Source organism: Chrysochloris asiatica, unplaced genomic scaffold, assembly GCF_000296735.1.
Source record: "Chrysochloris asiatica unplaced genomic scaffold, ChrAsi1.0 scaffold00024, whole genome shotgun sequence".
NCBI lineage: Eukaryota > Metazoa > Chordata > Mammalia > Afrosoricida > Chrysochloridae > Chrysochloris > Chrysochloris asiatica.
In genome coordinates, this window is record NW_006408542.1 from 18,807,971 (window position 1) to 18,824,352 (window position 16,382).

Sequence of the window (16,382 nt, forward strand, 5' to 3'; positions counted from 1 at the left end):
CTGTTGAGTCCCTTCCAACTCATAGCGACCCTGTATAGGGTTTCTGAAGAGCAACTGGTGGGTTTGAACTGCTGATCTTATGGTTTCCAGTGCAATGCTGATCCTACAGTGCCGCATCAGGGGCCATATAAGTGGATTCATTTAATATGTGTCCTTTTGTGACTGACTTATTTCTCTGAGCATGATGTTTTTCATGTTTTATTCATGTTTTAGCCTGCATCAGGACTTCAGTTCTCTTTATGGCAGAGTCCTGATGTGGCACTGTTGGATAAGCACTAACCTACTAAGGTAGGCAGTTCAAATCTACCAGTCACTCCTCAAAAATACTCTATAGGGTTGTGTTATGAGTCAGAACCAACACTATGGCACTTAACAAAAAATATCCACTTGACTGTAAATAACAATAACAGTAATGCTCTTTTATGTTTCTACCACATTTTGTCTAGCTGTTCTTCTGGTGATAGATATTTAGGCCGTTTCCACACCCTGACGATTGTGAGTAATGCTGCAGTGAATATTGGTACGCAGATATATGTTTGTGTTCCTGCTTTTGATTCTTTCGGTGACTTGTTTTAGGAGTACCCAAATGCTAGATCATATGCTAATTCATTATCGCCCTTTTCTTCTTTATTTTTTTTTTTAAATGTTTTATTGTGAATTATGTGATAGTTTATATGGGAGAACATTAGTTTTACATTCATCCTATCCTATATCATTTCATTGCCATGATTACAATCGCTTCCATGCCTCATCAACCAACCAAAGCGTATATACCGTGCAAGCCTGTCCGCCGGTCATCAGCACACAGCCCCTCTCCCTCTCTGGGTCTTAAGTCCCCAGCTACTCCATCTCTCCACCTCATCGTCTCTTCCTCCATCACTGGAGTCACTGCTTCTCTGGGTAGGGTCCCGCTCACCGCTCTTCTTTCTTGATGGTCCCAGGGACCTCCGTTCCTGCAAAGTCAATTACTTCCCTCCTTACTACAAAATGTCTCCCTTTACATTTCCAGTCCTCACAATCTGTCCTGATAACAATTATTCACTATTGTATCACAAGTGACCTATCCCCATCTCCTTTCATCAGCCCGCCCAGACAGATTAGATACTACTCAGTGGAGATGCTACCTTCCTGCATGCCTTCTGGATCTAGGCTCCCTCTTGAAAGCTCGTAAGCCAGCCAATTCTTGTCTTTGTAGCCCCCCTCCCCCCATTTTGGGAAGCCAATGTCCAAATTGCCCATCCCTGCCTACTCTGTGTATGCAGAGGGTGGGAATGATCCTCGCTGTAAAGATTTGTTCCCTCTTTTCAGCCACTGCATCCATAGGTGTAGGTCAGGTTCATCAGATTATATCAGATTACTCTTTTTTCCTCTTCTAGTTGAGCTCTGTCTGATCATCCAGTCATTGAAGCCAGGTCAAGTGGGTATTATCTGCAAGTGTGGGTGTTCTTATGCATATGCCCTCTCTTCTTTTCAGCTGGATGCTTCACTCTCCACTCTAGTCCTCTATGGCTATGTCACTGACTCTGGGCCCAAGAGTCCCCAGGTCTTGCCACACTGTTGGCCAACCAGGTCTCTACCTGGGTTCACAGGAGTCTATTGAACTTTGTAGGGCTTAGCTCGCAGCTTCATTGCTGTTTTTTCCTCACTTCCCCTCATCAGTGATAAACATGGTCACCAATCAGAACATGTATTCCCATTGAGTCTTAGTCTTGGAAGGGGGTTTGCCCCGAGGGGACCAGACCACTTACCTTGATGTCTCCTGGTTGAACAACTTGTTTGTTCTTTTAGTAATCAGTCGGACTGCCTATATTGTTTTGTATTTTTCCTATCAGTCTTTCTTTCAAGAAGCATCTTCTGTTCTTGTAGCTGCTCCAGAATGGTCTGCTTGTCCTTTCAAGTGGAAATTTCCCACCTCAGAAGATTCTGGATGTATCACCCTCGTCTTGATTGTGAAGTGATGAGTCAACTACTATTCCCATGCTTAAACACATTTACAATTAATATTCTATATGTTCTTAACTTGAGCTTCAAACAGCCTGACATTGCTTCCACTGGTCCCTAATGAACAACTAGCTTTTCTTTATGTTAAAAGACACCACCCTCTGTCATCACCTGGTCATCTTGAGGGAAGACCACAATCATGCCACAGTGCTGAGCATGCAACAGGTGCACAGTGGCTAGGATACTAATGTGGGTAACGTTCCTAAACCTTGCTACTTTCTGGAGTCCAAGGACAGAGGAAAATAATCAAAGGCAGTTTTCTGGGATTGGTCTTTGACATGGAAAACAGCCATTGGGGAAGTCAGGAGACAGCGAGGAGACACTTATGGATGTCCCTAGCCATTTGACAGTAAAGCAATGGAGTAAAGGCATGAACTACAACCCCACTATACTTTTCACTGTCCCCAGCCCAGCACTTTTCATTCTCTCATTTCCAAAGAGGAAGCTAATGGTAAGCCATTTCTGCATAACTTTAGAAACTGCTGGCATTCACAAAAATCACTCTTATGGCCAAAACATAGCCTATTTTGGAGCTATTCCATTCATGCTGTTGTATCATGTGATATGAGCTTACTTTTCATAGCAGGCTGATGACTCTATAACAGGAAGTCTTTGGGGGTTGATTGGACCCCAACTCTTTCCCTTTGTATGCAGATGAAAGTGTGAGGGGCAGGTTGGCAGTAATTTGAAGTCATTCTCTGTGCTAAGTACAGCTCTAATTAGAAGCAGGTCATGTTTGTGAGCCTGTCTGATGCAGTGTTTGGCCACCTTAAACTTGGGGCATCCTGTGTAAATCTAATTAAATCATCATTTTGTTGTTGTTATGTGCCGTGGAGTCAGTTCCGACTCATAGCGACCCTATACAGGGTTTCCGAGGCTGTAAATCTTTATGGGAGCAGAACCCCTCATCTTTCTCCTGCGGAACAGCTGGTAGTTTCGAACTGCTGACCCTGAGGTTCGCAGCCCGATTCGTAACCACTACGCTACCAGAGCTCCTTTAAATCATCATAGCAGTTCAAAATAAATATCAAATGTACATGAATGAAACATACCTTCTTAACCAGCATTCCATGTGTGGACATTTTTATTTGGCCACAAGAAAACAGGCATCTCCTTTTGCACCAAAAGTAGAGTAGACTGTACCATCTGTGTTTTGTCACTTGGAGCCAGTTGTGATTTCCACGAAGGTGAGAAAATGATTATTTTGTTGTTGTTTTTAAACAACACTAACCAATGTGGTGCTGTGGGTTAATGTGCCAGACTGCAAAGCTGTTTGAACTACAAGGTCAGTGGTTCAAGCTCACCAGTCACTCCTTGGAAACCCTATACAGGATCGCTATGGGTCGGAACCGACTCAATGGCACTTAACAACAACAACAAAAACCCAATAAGCAGTTGCTTTGAAATTGATTCCCACTCATGATGATTTCATATGTGTTCCTGGGCTGGGCAAATGATTAATGTACTGAGCTGCTAACTGCAGTGTTGGCAGTTCAAGTCCACTCAGAGGCATCTCAGAAGGAAGACCTAGTGTTCTGCTTCGAAAAAATCAGCCACTGAAAACCCTGTGGAACACAGTGAAAACAGTATGACTAAAGTTTAAAAAAACAAAAAGCTAATTGATGCATAGAAAAAGCTGATTCAAATGGACTTTTTTAATCTTTTTTAATTGACAGGGAAGTCTCCAGTATGGAAAAAGATCCTTTCTCTTTATTATCCATACCTGCTTTCCAACAACACATAGTTGGCCTGAGTAACAATCCCATCTCAGAGAAAAAGGGTGATCAGCAGAAGCCCCCACAGACTCTGCCTATCTTTTCACTTTCATTGGCAAACTTGGGCCCTTGGGGCAATAGTGCTCTTCAAGCTAAGGCCCAGTCATCTGCAAATGGGCACCACCCTTTCAAATGATTTCATCTAAATGGTGACTTTTAGAAAGGCATGATTGAGGGAGCCTTTCAAGTTCCTCATAACCCAAAAGTCCAATTAATGGTCCCTGAGATGATCACAGCTTAAAACCTCTTGCTTCATTAAAGGGTGCATGTCTTTAGTGTTTATCCCCAAACATTGTAAGGTCTGTACCCATTTCCTACAGTCTTCTGAAAACATACTTATATCAACAAATTCTGCCCGTATGAACTGTGGAAGGAGCTCTGGTGGCTCAATGGTAAGTTCTCGACTACAAACTGAAAGGTCAGTAGTTCAAACCTACCAGCCTCCTAGGAGAAAAGACTGGTGGTGATCTCATAAAGATTACAACTTAGAAACCTCTCTGGGGCAATTCTACTTTGTCCTACATGAGTTGGAATCAGCTTGACGGCACACAACAACATGAACCGTGGAGTTAACGAGGTGGTTCATACAAGCTCTGTGCCCTTGGGATGCTTGTAATATGGCAAACAGTTTGCAGTGGAAAAAGAAGGGCTCTGAAAACAGTCTTGTAAATCAAGAGAGGCATAAAATAAAGGTAGAAAAGTTTCCCGTGAACCACACTTTCCAACATTTAGGATGCCAGGTGTATGCCTGAGATTTTTTTCTCAAAGGATCTGCTCATCTGTAAATGCCAATTAAACCAGGCTCTGCTGATAGTCCACACATGGCATGGCTGTTTAAGAGCTGGAAAATCCCGTTCATTATTTACTGTTTTTAGTTTACTGTAATGATGTCTGTGCTTTCTTTGTGGCTTAACCTTGAGAAATAAGGAAATAAAATTGATTCAGTTAAGTTCCCTAGAGTGGTTGGATCTTCCTAGGGAATGTAATGGAGAGGCGGGAGGGTTGCTTGTTTTTCAAAGATGACCGAACATTTAGGATGGTGGGAATAAGGAAAAGATGGAATAACTTCAGGCTGCCTACTTCCAGTACATCCTGAACAAATCTTCCAGAATGTTGTTGTTGTTGTTGTTAAGTGCCATTGAGTTGGTTCCGACCCATAGCAACCCTGTATAGGGTTTCCAAAGAGCAGCTGGTGAGCTTGAACCACCAACCTTGCAGTTCAAATGACTTTGCAGTCTGATGCATTAGCCCACAGAGCCACACCAGAACTCCAGGACTCCAGAATAGTTGTCCTTAAAATCAGCATTACTTCTGCCATTTTACAACTCAAATGAGTCCCAGATTTCTTTACTGCCCACTTTATGTTTTGAGAACCATGTTTCCCCAACCTGTCTCCTCCTTACCTGCATACTCCTATTTATATCCAGGCTTCATGCCCTGCTGAAGACAGAGAGCTTTCTCACTGGCTCCCTCCTGCCCTTCTCTCCCCATGTCATGTTCATTTCTGCTTCCCTCTGTCCTTCAGGGCTGCACTCCTTCCTAACTTGCCAGATATCCTTCTCCTCCCACGTCATGTGGTAGGAGACATCACTTAAGTGTAATGACCTTGTGCAGTCTTTGCCCAAATTCAGATTTTTCTTCCTCAAATTTCTCTCGTGGTGGCCACTTCCATCAGTACTAGTCATACTCATTGCCAGCAAGTCATTCTGACTCACAGCGACCCCATAGGACACAGTAGAACTGCCCTATAAGGATTGGGGATCAACATTGTTGTTGTTGCTGTGTGCCATCGAGTCAGTTCCAACTCATATTGGCCCTGTATAGGAGTTCCAGAGGGCAAATAGTGGGCTTGAACTGCCAACCTTTTGGTTATCAGTCCTGTGCTTATTGGAACCATAGAATAGGTTTTCCTATTATTGTTTCTTATCATTATCTCTAAAAGTGGTAAGACCTTTCTGGTTCTTCTCTAACCAGTTGCAACTGACTCAGAGTGACCCCATGTGTGTCAGAGTAGAACTGTTCCCTATTGGGTTTTCAATGGCTGGTTTGTCGGATGTAGATCACGAGGCCATTCTGAAGAGCCTCAAATCCTGAAATGGTTGCCCTTCCAGTTACCAGCTAAATATTTACTCCACCAAGGGACTCCATGTTATTCTCTAGAGGGATTAAAAAAAGATGTGTGATCCAGATGCATAGGGTTCACAATCTGACTTGACGAGGAAGAGTTTAACCAATAGTGATATAGTAATTTGTGTTGCTCTGTATGATTTCCTGCATCCAGTTTCAAGGACTTAGAAACCAAGGTTATGGCTTATATCATAGTCCTTGTTCCCATATACCCAAGGCAGATGGGTTACATTGTTAAGTTGAATATTCAGCTATGCAGGAAAGGAGATGTTACAGAACAGGAAATGAGGACCTTTGATTCCCTTCAGTGGCACACAAGGGATCACACTACGTCAGCACATCAAAGGTGGACTGGTCCATGTCCAATGTTTTGTTGGACACTTATGTGAATTTTATTCAAAAGTGATAGAATCTTTGCACACATAAACAGCTAACAAATGGTGGAGAATGTGTGTCCAAACAAACCCAAGTGGAAGGACATGCAGTGCTGCTGGGAGGAAGCCTCTGGCTATCCATCACACCTTGCAAGATGAACAGGGCGGGGCGAGTGTTCCCTTCAAAGGCAGGAAAGGTTAGTGTTCTGAGAAACAGAGTGCAACGGGAATTTTAAACACACAGTGTGGCCCTTCCGGCTTGAAGGTCATTGTTAGTGACTATTCTTAGCCTAAATGGCCATGACACATAATCTCTCTTTCCTAATTTTATTATTTCACTTGCTATCACAAGACCCGTAACTTTTTAGACATTCAGGTGAGATTAAGGGAGGAGGAGATGGAATAAGGCTTTTAAAATCTTTGATTACCTCAGAAAACATATTTGCTTACTTTACCAGGAAGTTGGTTTTTTGTTTTGCTTTGTTTTCTACCCATGCCAAGAGGGGATTAATGAGTAGCTGCTGGGTTTGCCAGCTTTCTTTTGATTTCAGTTTATGTAATTAAGCAGTTCCCAGAATGACTTGAGGTTCTCACTCTGCATCAAAACATGCTTCTCAAAGGTGTTAGATGTGGAGGCCAGAAACCATCCAAGCTTACTGAATAGAGGGAGGGGAAGTAAAACAAAACAAAACAAAACACTTATCTTGCTTTAACTCCGTATAAGAAGGATTGACAGTGCTTCAGGGCCATGCACTTTGAATACTGAATAGAAAGCAGGTTGAACCTAAAGTCCAAAATGGACTAAAGCTACAATAACTTAAAATGAGGCGACAATAGAATGTTTGTCAAGTGGAGCCTTGTCTATGGAGGATGTTAAGGATTCATGCATTCAACAAAGCTCTATTAGGAGTCCAATATGTGCCAGGTACACACAGCACACCGGCTGCTAACTGTAAGTGTGGAGATTCGAGTCCACCCAGATGCCTGATGTTCTACTTCCAACAACTCCCATTGAAATGGCTATGGAGCACAGTTCTGCCCTTACATGCATGAGGCTGCTATGTGGGAACAGACTCAACAGCAACTGGGACAGGCTGTGCATCAGGCTCAGTTCTAATTTTTCAGGATAATAAGGAACTAAACTGACAAAATCCCTTCTCTCGTGCCCTCACCTGGAGTTAGTGTTGTATGGGTACATTTTTAAAGAAGGCCTCATTAAGTGTGGGGTTCTCGACAGTGTTGATTGGGAATGTTCCTCAAAGTGCTGATAGATCTTCCTGGGAAGAGACAACATCTGCTCTTCCAGGTTGTAACCCAATATGGGGTGATTGAATACAGACAGACCAGTTGTGGGCTGAGATAACCAGAGCAGGCATCATCTGCAGGCCACAGACCTATGGTAGCAGGTTGGATCTTATCTTTAGCTCCCCAGGTAGTAAGGATTTACAGATGCGTATGTTGGGGCACATGTGCAATTTTTCTTTGACCGAGTTTTCTTTTACTGAGTGAAGCAAATCATTCATGCTTGAATACTAACCTGAAGGTTGATGATTTGAACCCACCCAGTGGCACCATGAAAGAAAATCCTGGTGAACTGCTTCTATAAAAATTGTTGTTACTAGATGCCGTAGAGTCAGTTCTGACTCACAGCGACCGTATGCATATCAGAGCGAAACATTACTCAGTTCTGCGTCTTCCTCACAAATGTTGTTGTGTTTGAGCCCATTGCTGCTGCCACCATTGTCCTTCTCTCCAGGGACCAATAACATGTCCGAGGTATGAGAGATAGAGTCTCATCATCCTGGCTTCTAAGGAGCATTCTTGCTGTACTTCTTCTAATATAGATCTGTTTGTTCTTCTGACAATTCATGGTACTTCAATATTCTTTTCCAATTCTGTAGCTCAAATATATCAATTCTTATACTGTCTTATTTATTCATTGTCCAACTTTCACATGCATCACATGCATATGAGGTTATTAATATCATGGCTTGGGTCAGACGCACCTTAACCTCAAACTGATGTCTTTGCTCTTGAACACATTAAAGAGGTCTTGTGAAACAGATTTGCCTAATGCAATGCATCATTTGATTTCTTGGCTACTGCTTCCATGAGTGTTGATGGAGGATCCAAGTAAAATGAAGTTCTTTGACAACTTCAATCCATTTATCATATCATTTATTTATCCAAGGAGCTCTGGTAGCGTAGTGGCTACGAATCGGGCTGCGAACCGCAAGGTCAGTAGTTTGAAACTACCAGCTGTTCTGCGGGAGAAAGATGAGACTTTCTGCTCCCGTAAAGATTTACAGCCTTGGAAACCCTGCACAGGGTCGCTATGAGTCAGAACCGACTCCACGGCACATAACCAACCAACTAACCAACCATTTATTTATCCAGTTGTAAGAACTTATGTTTTCTTTACATGGAGGTACAATCCATATGAAGGCGGTGATCTTTGGTCTTCTTCAGTAACTATTTTGAGTCATCTTTATTTTCAGCAAGCAAGGTTGTATCATCTGTATATCACAGATTGTTAATGAGACTTTCTCCAATCCTGATGCCATGTTCTTCTTCATATAATCTAACGTCTCAGATTATTTGCTCAGCATACAGATTGAGTAAGCATGCCGAAAGAATACAATCCTGGTGCACACCATTCAGTATCTCCCTGCTCTGTTTTAACGATTGTCTCTTGGTCTACATACAAATTCCTCACGGACACAATTAAATGTTCTGGATACCCATTCTTTGCATTGTTATCCATTGCATGCTTGTCATGATCCTCACCATCTAAAGCCTCTGCCTAGTCAATAAAACTCAAATAAATATCTTTCTGGTATTCTCTGCTTTCAGCCAAGATCCATCTAACATTAGCAATGATATCCCTCATTCCACGTGCTCTTTTGAGTCCAGCTTGGATTTCTGGCAGTTCACTGTTGATGGATACTCTTGCAGCAGTTTTTGAATTATCTTCAGAAAACTTTTACTTGCATGTGATATTAATGGTATTATTCGATGATTTCCACATTCCATTGGGTCATGTCTCTTTGGAATGGGCACAAATTTGTATCTCTTCCAGTCAGATGGCCAGGTAGCTAGCTTCCGAATTTCTTGGCACAGATAAGTGAGCGCCTCCAGTGCTGCGTCAGTTTCTTCGAAGATTTCAATTTGTATTCTGTCAGTTCCCGAAGCCTTGGTTTTCAAGAATGCCTTCAGTGTAGCTTGGAGTTTACCCCTAGTACAATTGGTTCTTGGTTATATGTTGCCTCTTGAAATAGTTGAAAAATGACCAATTATTTTTGGTACAGTGACTCTATGTATACCTGCCATCTACTTTTTATATTTTCTGCATCATTCACTATTTTGCCCATAGAATCTTTCAATGTTATAAGTCAAGGCTTGAATTTTTTTTTCCAGTTGAGATATGCTAAGTATGTTTTTGCCTTTTGGTTATCTAACTCCAGATCTTTGCAAGTTTCTTTATAATACTTGACTTTGCCCTTCAAAATTTTCTGTTCAGCTCTTTTACATCCTCATTTCTTCTATTCATTTTAGCATGTGTACACTGGGGAGCAAGTTTCGAGTCTTTTCTGACATTAATTTTGTTCTTTTCTTTCTTTCCAGTCTTTTTAGTAGGCTTTTGCTTCCTTCTTGAATGATATTCTTGATGTCATCCGACAGCTCTACTGGTCTTCTATCATTAGTGTCCAATTTATCAAATTTGTTCTTGAGATAGTCTCTAAATTCAGATGGGATATGTTCAAGATCATATTTTGGCTCTTAAAGATTTGTTTTAATTTTCTTCAGCTTCAGTCTGAACTTGCATATGAGCAATTTCCACAGTTTGTTCCACAGTTTGCCCCTGGCCTTGTTTTGGCTGATGATATGGAGATTTTCCACCATCTCTTCCCATAAATGTTGTCAGTTGGATTCCATCTACTGAGGTCCATGTGTATAACTGCCTTTTCTGTTGTTTAAAAAGGACAATTTCAATGAATAAAATCATTGGTCTTGCAAAATTTATCATGAGATCTCCAGCATCATTTCTATCACCATTGCCATATGTCCCAACTACTGATCTTTGTTTCTAGTTCTCACAGTCCAATCATCAGCAACTATCAATACATTTTGATTACATGTTTGATCAATTTCAGGCTGCAGAAGTTGGTAGAATTTTTCAGTTTCATTATCATTGGCTTTAGTGGTTGATGTGTGAATTTGAATAATAATGATATTAACTGGTCTTTCTTGAAGGCATATGGATAGTGTCCATTAATAGACAACATTGTTCTGCATGATAGATCTTGAAATGTCCTTTTAACAATCAATGTAATGTCATTCCTGTTCAATTTGTCGTTCCTGGCATAGTAAACCATATGATTGTCTAATTCTAAATGACCAATACTAGTCAATTTCAGCACACTAATACCTAAGATGTAGATCTTTACGTGTTCCATTTCATTTTTTATAACTTCCAATTTTCCTAGATTCATACTTTGTACATTCCATGTTCTGATTATGAATGGATGTTTACAGCTGATACTCTTCATTATGAGTTGTGCCCCATCAGCAAATGACGGTCCCACAGGATTTACTCCATTTGCACCCTCACAGTCAACTCGGCTTTGAGGAGGTGGCTCTTTATCAGTCGTATTTTGAGTGCCTTCCAACGTGAGGCATTCATCTTCCAGCACTTTACCTCACAGTATTCTGGTGCTATTCATAATGTTTCAATATTGCTATCTGACAGTGTTCCACTGCTATTCATAAGATTTTCAGTGGCTAAACATTCAGAAGTAGTCCACCTCTTCTTCCTTTTTTGTCTTAGTCTGGACTCTCATCTGAAACCTGCCCACCATTGGTGACCTTGGTGGTATTTAAAAGTCCTGTGACATAGCTTTCAGTATCGCAGCAACACACAGTCCCCCACAGTATGATATACTGACAAATGAGATTAGAGCTAAGAAAAGCCAGTGGTGGTATTCTCCTACGTAACAGATGGGATCACCAGGAGCTAGAATCGACTCAACAGCAAAGGGCTTGTTTTGTTTTATATTAATCTACACAATGTTTGTTTTAAAAGGTGATTATAGAAGCTTTGATTTTCAGGTTAGTCTGATTCCCTTAAAAAAACTACTATCCAGAATTGCCAATAGCTCCTGTCCTCAGGAAGCATCTAGACTGCTGGGGAAGAAAGACATAAATCACTTACACAAGTAAAGCCTTCATTGTATTGAATGCTACTACAGAGTGGAACACACATTACAGGGAATTTGACCTTGTACGAGGCCAAGGTCAGCTTCCTTGAAGAAAAGATGTCATGGTTTTTGTTAGGTGTCATCAAATTGGCCCTCGACTCATGGCGACCCTATAAGGAATGAAATACTACCTGGTCCTGCACCATCCATTGCAGATGATCAGTCGCAGACCAGACCTCTGTGATCCATGGGGTGTCATTGGCTCATTTTTCAGAAGCATATCACTAGTTCTTATTTCCTAGCTGTCTTTACATTGAAATCTGAAAGATGAGGATGGATTAACTAAGCGAAGGGTGAGGAAAAGTATTCCAACATGAGCCAAGGCTGTGTGGCAGGAGGGAACAAAGGACAGCGGAAAGTACATGACTCAGGAAAGCTCACTAGGGCCAGATCATATAGGACTTGCAGTATATAAAGGAATTTGCTATTTAGTCCAAGAGTAACAAGAACCTTTTAAAAGAATTAAGCAGTGGAATGAGAGGAACAAGGCCATGGGTTACAACCAAATTTACATTTCAATTAGAGCACTCTGCCTAAAGTGTGATTATCCTTGATGGGTGCTGAGTAAATGTGGGGATGCCTGCTAAGAAGGCATTTGCAAACTTTGTACAGTGCAATAAGCAGTGTACAAAGAACCACAAGGTCGACGATTTGAGTCCACCAGCTGCTCTAAGGGAGGAAGATAAGGCTTTCTGATCCTGCAAAGATTTACAGCTTCGGAAACCTTATCAGGGGGTGCTGGAAGTTGGAACTGACTCAGCAAAAGTTAACCATAACAAGAAGACAAGACATGAATGAGAGTGGTTTGGGCCAGAGAGGTAGTCATGATGATAGCAGAGATGGAGAGAAGTAGACAAATTAAATAGGAAAAAAAGTAATAAGTACAAAGGTAGACTAGGTAATAGCAGCAGGGCTTAGTGACGGATGTAAGGGATGAGCAAGGGAGGAATTTAGAATGGCTTCCAGGTCACTGACATGTGAAATTGGCTGAATGGTAAAGCTCTCCCCTGAGACAGACAACCCTGGATGAGGTCCAATGTGTTGGGGAAAGATTATGAATTCCGTTTTGAACATGTTGGGTTCGAGTGCCTTTGAGGCATCTAGGAAGAGATGTTAGAAGCACAGTTGGGTACCTGGGGCTGGAACTTAGAGAAGACGTCTGAATGGAGGGAGATGTTTGTGAGTCACCTCTATAAAGGTGTATTAGACATTGGGTGTGGATGAGATCACTCAGCCAGCTTAGAGTAAGGAAACAGGAAGGTCTAGAACCCAGTCTTGTAGGGTCCCTGCAATTCCTAGCTGAGGAAAGGAAAAGACTACAGGAGAAAGCTGAGAAAATTGCCAGGAATGTAGAGGGATAACCAGAAGAGGGAGACCACCTGGAAACAAGTGTGTGAATAAGGAGGAGGTGGTCAGAGAAGAATGCTGCTGAGAGGGCAAGAGAAACAAGACTTGACAATGAGAATGATAGCAGACATGACACTGTTACTAACCCTATTAATACATAATCTTTACTGAGCACCAATTAGGAGCCACACCAGCACATTAGTGTATCATTTCATCCTCATAAAGGAGCCTATAAACCAAGTCCTATAGCCACCCTCAAGGAGCTCTGGTAGCGTAGTGGTTACGAATCGGGCTGCGAACCTAAAAAGGTCAGCGGTTCGAAACTACCAGCCGCTCCGCGGGAGAAAGATAAGGCTTTCTACTCCCATAAGGATTTACACCCTCGGAAACCCTGTACAGGGTCGCTATGGGTCGGAACCGACTCGACGGCACGTAACAACAACATAGCCACCCTCGTTTTCACAAATGAAACAACTGAGCACAAAGTGATTAAACCATTTGCCTGAGGTCACACAGCCAATCAATTAGTGAGTTGGGAGGAAAGTCTTCCTCACAACAAAGCCTCATCTTTAAATGCTATGTTGTGCTTCTGGTGTTATAAAAAGCAGCCAAGGGAATGGAGGTGTTTCTTCTTTAGAGATTTAGGTTCTTTAAAACACAGACAAGAAAACCATCCATTTCTGCCAAAACCCACATCCCCGGTGGGATATTGTGGAATGAAGTGGCATTGCCTAGTTCAGCTAGAATGTTGTTGTTGTTAATTGCTGTTAAGTCATGGCAACCTTATATACTACAGAACAAAACGCTGCCAGCCCTACGCCATCCCCATAATCAGATTGGACTACTGTGAGCCTTAGGGTCTTCACTGATTTTATTTTAGAAGTAGATCACCAGGCCTTTTTTCCTAGTCTGTTCTTTCCTGGAAGCTGCCCTGCAACCTGTTTTGTTGTTGTTGTTATGTGCTGTGGAGTCGGTTCCGACTCATAGCGACCCTGTACGGGGTTTCTGAGGCTGTAAATCTTTACAAGAACAGAGAGCTTCATCTTTCTTCTACGGAACAGCTGGTAGTTTCGAACTGCTGACCTTGAGGTTCGCAGCCTGATTCGTAACCTCTATGCTACCAGAAATCAATGAAATCTGCAGTCTTCACTGACAGCCTGATATACTGGCCAGGAATTGAACTCAGGTCTCCCATATGAGAGGCAAAAAGTCTACCACTGACCCATCAGTGCTCTTATTCAGCTAGTACTCTTGTTGGTGAGTGCCATCGAGTTGGTTCATACTCATAGTAACCTCTGTATAGGGTTTCTAAGGAACAACTGGTGGATTTGAACCACCAACCTTGTGTTTGTAGCCCAATGCTCATCTGACAGCATCACACCAGGACTCCTCAGCTAGAATGTCATTGTTGTTTTTAAGTGCCGCTGAGTCAGTTCTAGCTCATAGCAACCCTATATAGGGTTTCTGAGGAGCTGCTGGTAAGTTTGAACCACCTACCTTGTCATCTAGTGCTAGGATGAGGCTGTATCAAATAAGTGATCTGGTGATCAGTGCTATATGAAAGTCTAACCCCAAAGCACTACCAGGACTCCAGAGTTCCTAGGGAAAAATCTGTTCTTTGTCTCTTCCAGTTTCTGGTAGTGCTAACATTCATTGGCTTGTGGACCCATCACTCCAGCTTTGTGTCTGTGGTCACATGACCATCTCGTCTATGTGTGGTCACATCTCCCTCTGCCTGCCTCTTGTATGGATACTTGTTATATTTAAGGACCACCCTGATAGTCTTGCATAATCTTATCTCAAAATGTTTCATTTTTTCTATAAAGTCTTTTTTTTTTTTTTTTTGCCATATAAGGTAGTATTCTCAGATTCCAGAGATTAGGATGTATATATCGTTTGGCACTGCAGGATAATGCACTGGACCGCAAGGTCAGCTTGAGCCACAAGGCTGGCCGTTCTAACCCACCACCCACTGCTCAGAAACTATATAGGGTCGCTATGAGGCAGAACTAACCCAAAGACACTTAACAACAATCTTCTGGTTGAGAATGGAGGAGTTACTCTTCAGTCTACCACACATATGTGTATAAAGGTAACTTGAACCTCCATAGGGACAGAATCTTGTCCAAGATCACACCTCAAATTAGTGACAGAAATCAAATAGAGACCCAGGTCTCTTTTCTATCAATTTTGAGCTTCTTTCATGAGGCTAAGCTGATGTCTATATTTCTCCTCAAAACGTAAAGCGGGAAATGGAACTTCAAAATAGCACCTCTGTAGAATTAGCACTGAACTGCTTAACCTCAAGATCAGTGGTTCAAACTTACCAGCCGCTTCTTGGAAACTCTATACGGAGTCTGTCTGACTAGAGGATAGCACCGAACAGCAACAGCCCTAATTTATGTGTTTTATTCACTTGTTTTTTTCTTTTGCTTATGTGCTTGCTGCCAGGGTCCACCCACCTTTGTTCCTTTTTCTCCACCAGGTACAAGTTCTGTCATGGGCTTGCAATACTCCTGCCTGTGTGGGCAGCTGAGATGATAGGAGCTAAATGGCCTTTTCTCCTCTCCTTTCAGGACCGCCTCTTTTTCGTCATGGAATATGTCAATGGTGGGGACCTCATGTTTCAGATTCAGCGCTCCCGAAAATTCGACGAGCCCCGCTCACGGTTCTATGCTGCCGAGGTCACCTCAGCCCTCATGTTCCTCCACCAACATGGCGTCATCTACAGGTAGTCTCTTATCTCCTCCTCTCTAGATTTCAAGTGGAAACATTAAATGAATTCTCTGGACATGTAAACTGACTTTTGGCTCCTGCCCAACTGTTCTGTTAGCAACCAGCTTTAGATTAGTTGTTTGTTCTAATTTGCTTACAGAGAACTTTTTTGGGGCTTGTTTATCATTGTGAATGTTAATATTTGAATGGTCCCAGGAGATCTGACCCACTGTTTGTGCCAGTTTTGATTTAAAGCTCAAGCGTGACATTTTAAAGATGTGGCGCCAAGCATACTTGCCACGACCTTCATCTCTCTCGCTCTCCCCCACCCTCTTCCTTGAACATCAGGGCATTCTCTTTCCTTTTTCCTTCTGTGCCATGAACTTCCTCCCCTTCCCAACTTCTTGCCACTTCCTGAGTTTGTTTGGTTTAGTTGTCTCCTGCAGATAAAATCAGGGAAGGAGGATTTGTTCAGGGGTCTTAGGGTTTATGATCTGGGACAGGAGGAAGGGAAGTAACCAATACCCAGCAGGAAGTGACTCTTTGCATATTATCCAGTCTCTTCTTACTGCCCTGTACCCCTTCCAAGAAGACACGTGTGCACACACACGCATATGCACACACATACACACACACGCTAGTTTTCCAGTAAGGGAGCAGGACTATTTACGTAGGCTCTTCTGTGAGGTCAGGAATTCTGGGAGGAGTAAATATTTATAATTAGCAACAGGGACACTAAGTTTTTTTTTTGTTTTTTTTTTTTTTTTTTTTTTGCATAAGTAAAG

General features: G+C 42.2%; 1 protein-coding gene across 1 annotated transcript in view; it reads left to right on the forward strand.

The window, feature by feature from the left end:
- The window catches only part of PRKCE (protein kinase C, epsilon), a 771,524-nt gene that overhangs the window by 631,142 nt on the left and 124,000 nt on the right, over positions 1-16,382 (forward strand). Inside the window, exon 11 of the mRNA XM_006839418.1 lies at positions 15,459-15,613. Coding sequence (XP_006839481.1) covers positions 15,459-15,613 — 155 coding nt within the window. The remainder of the gene's footprint in view (positions 1-15,458; positions 15,614-16,382) is intronic.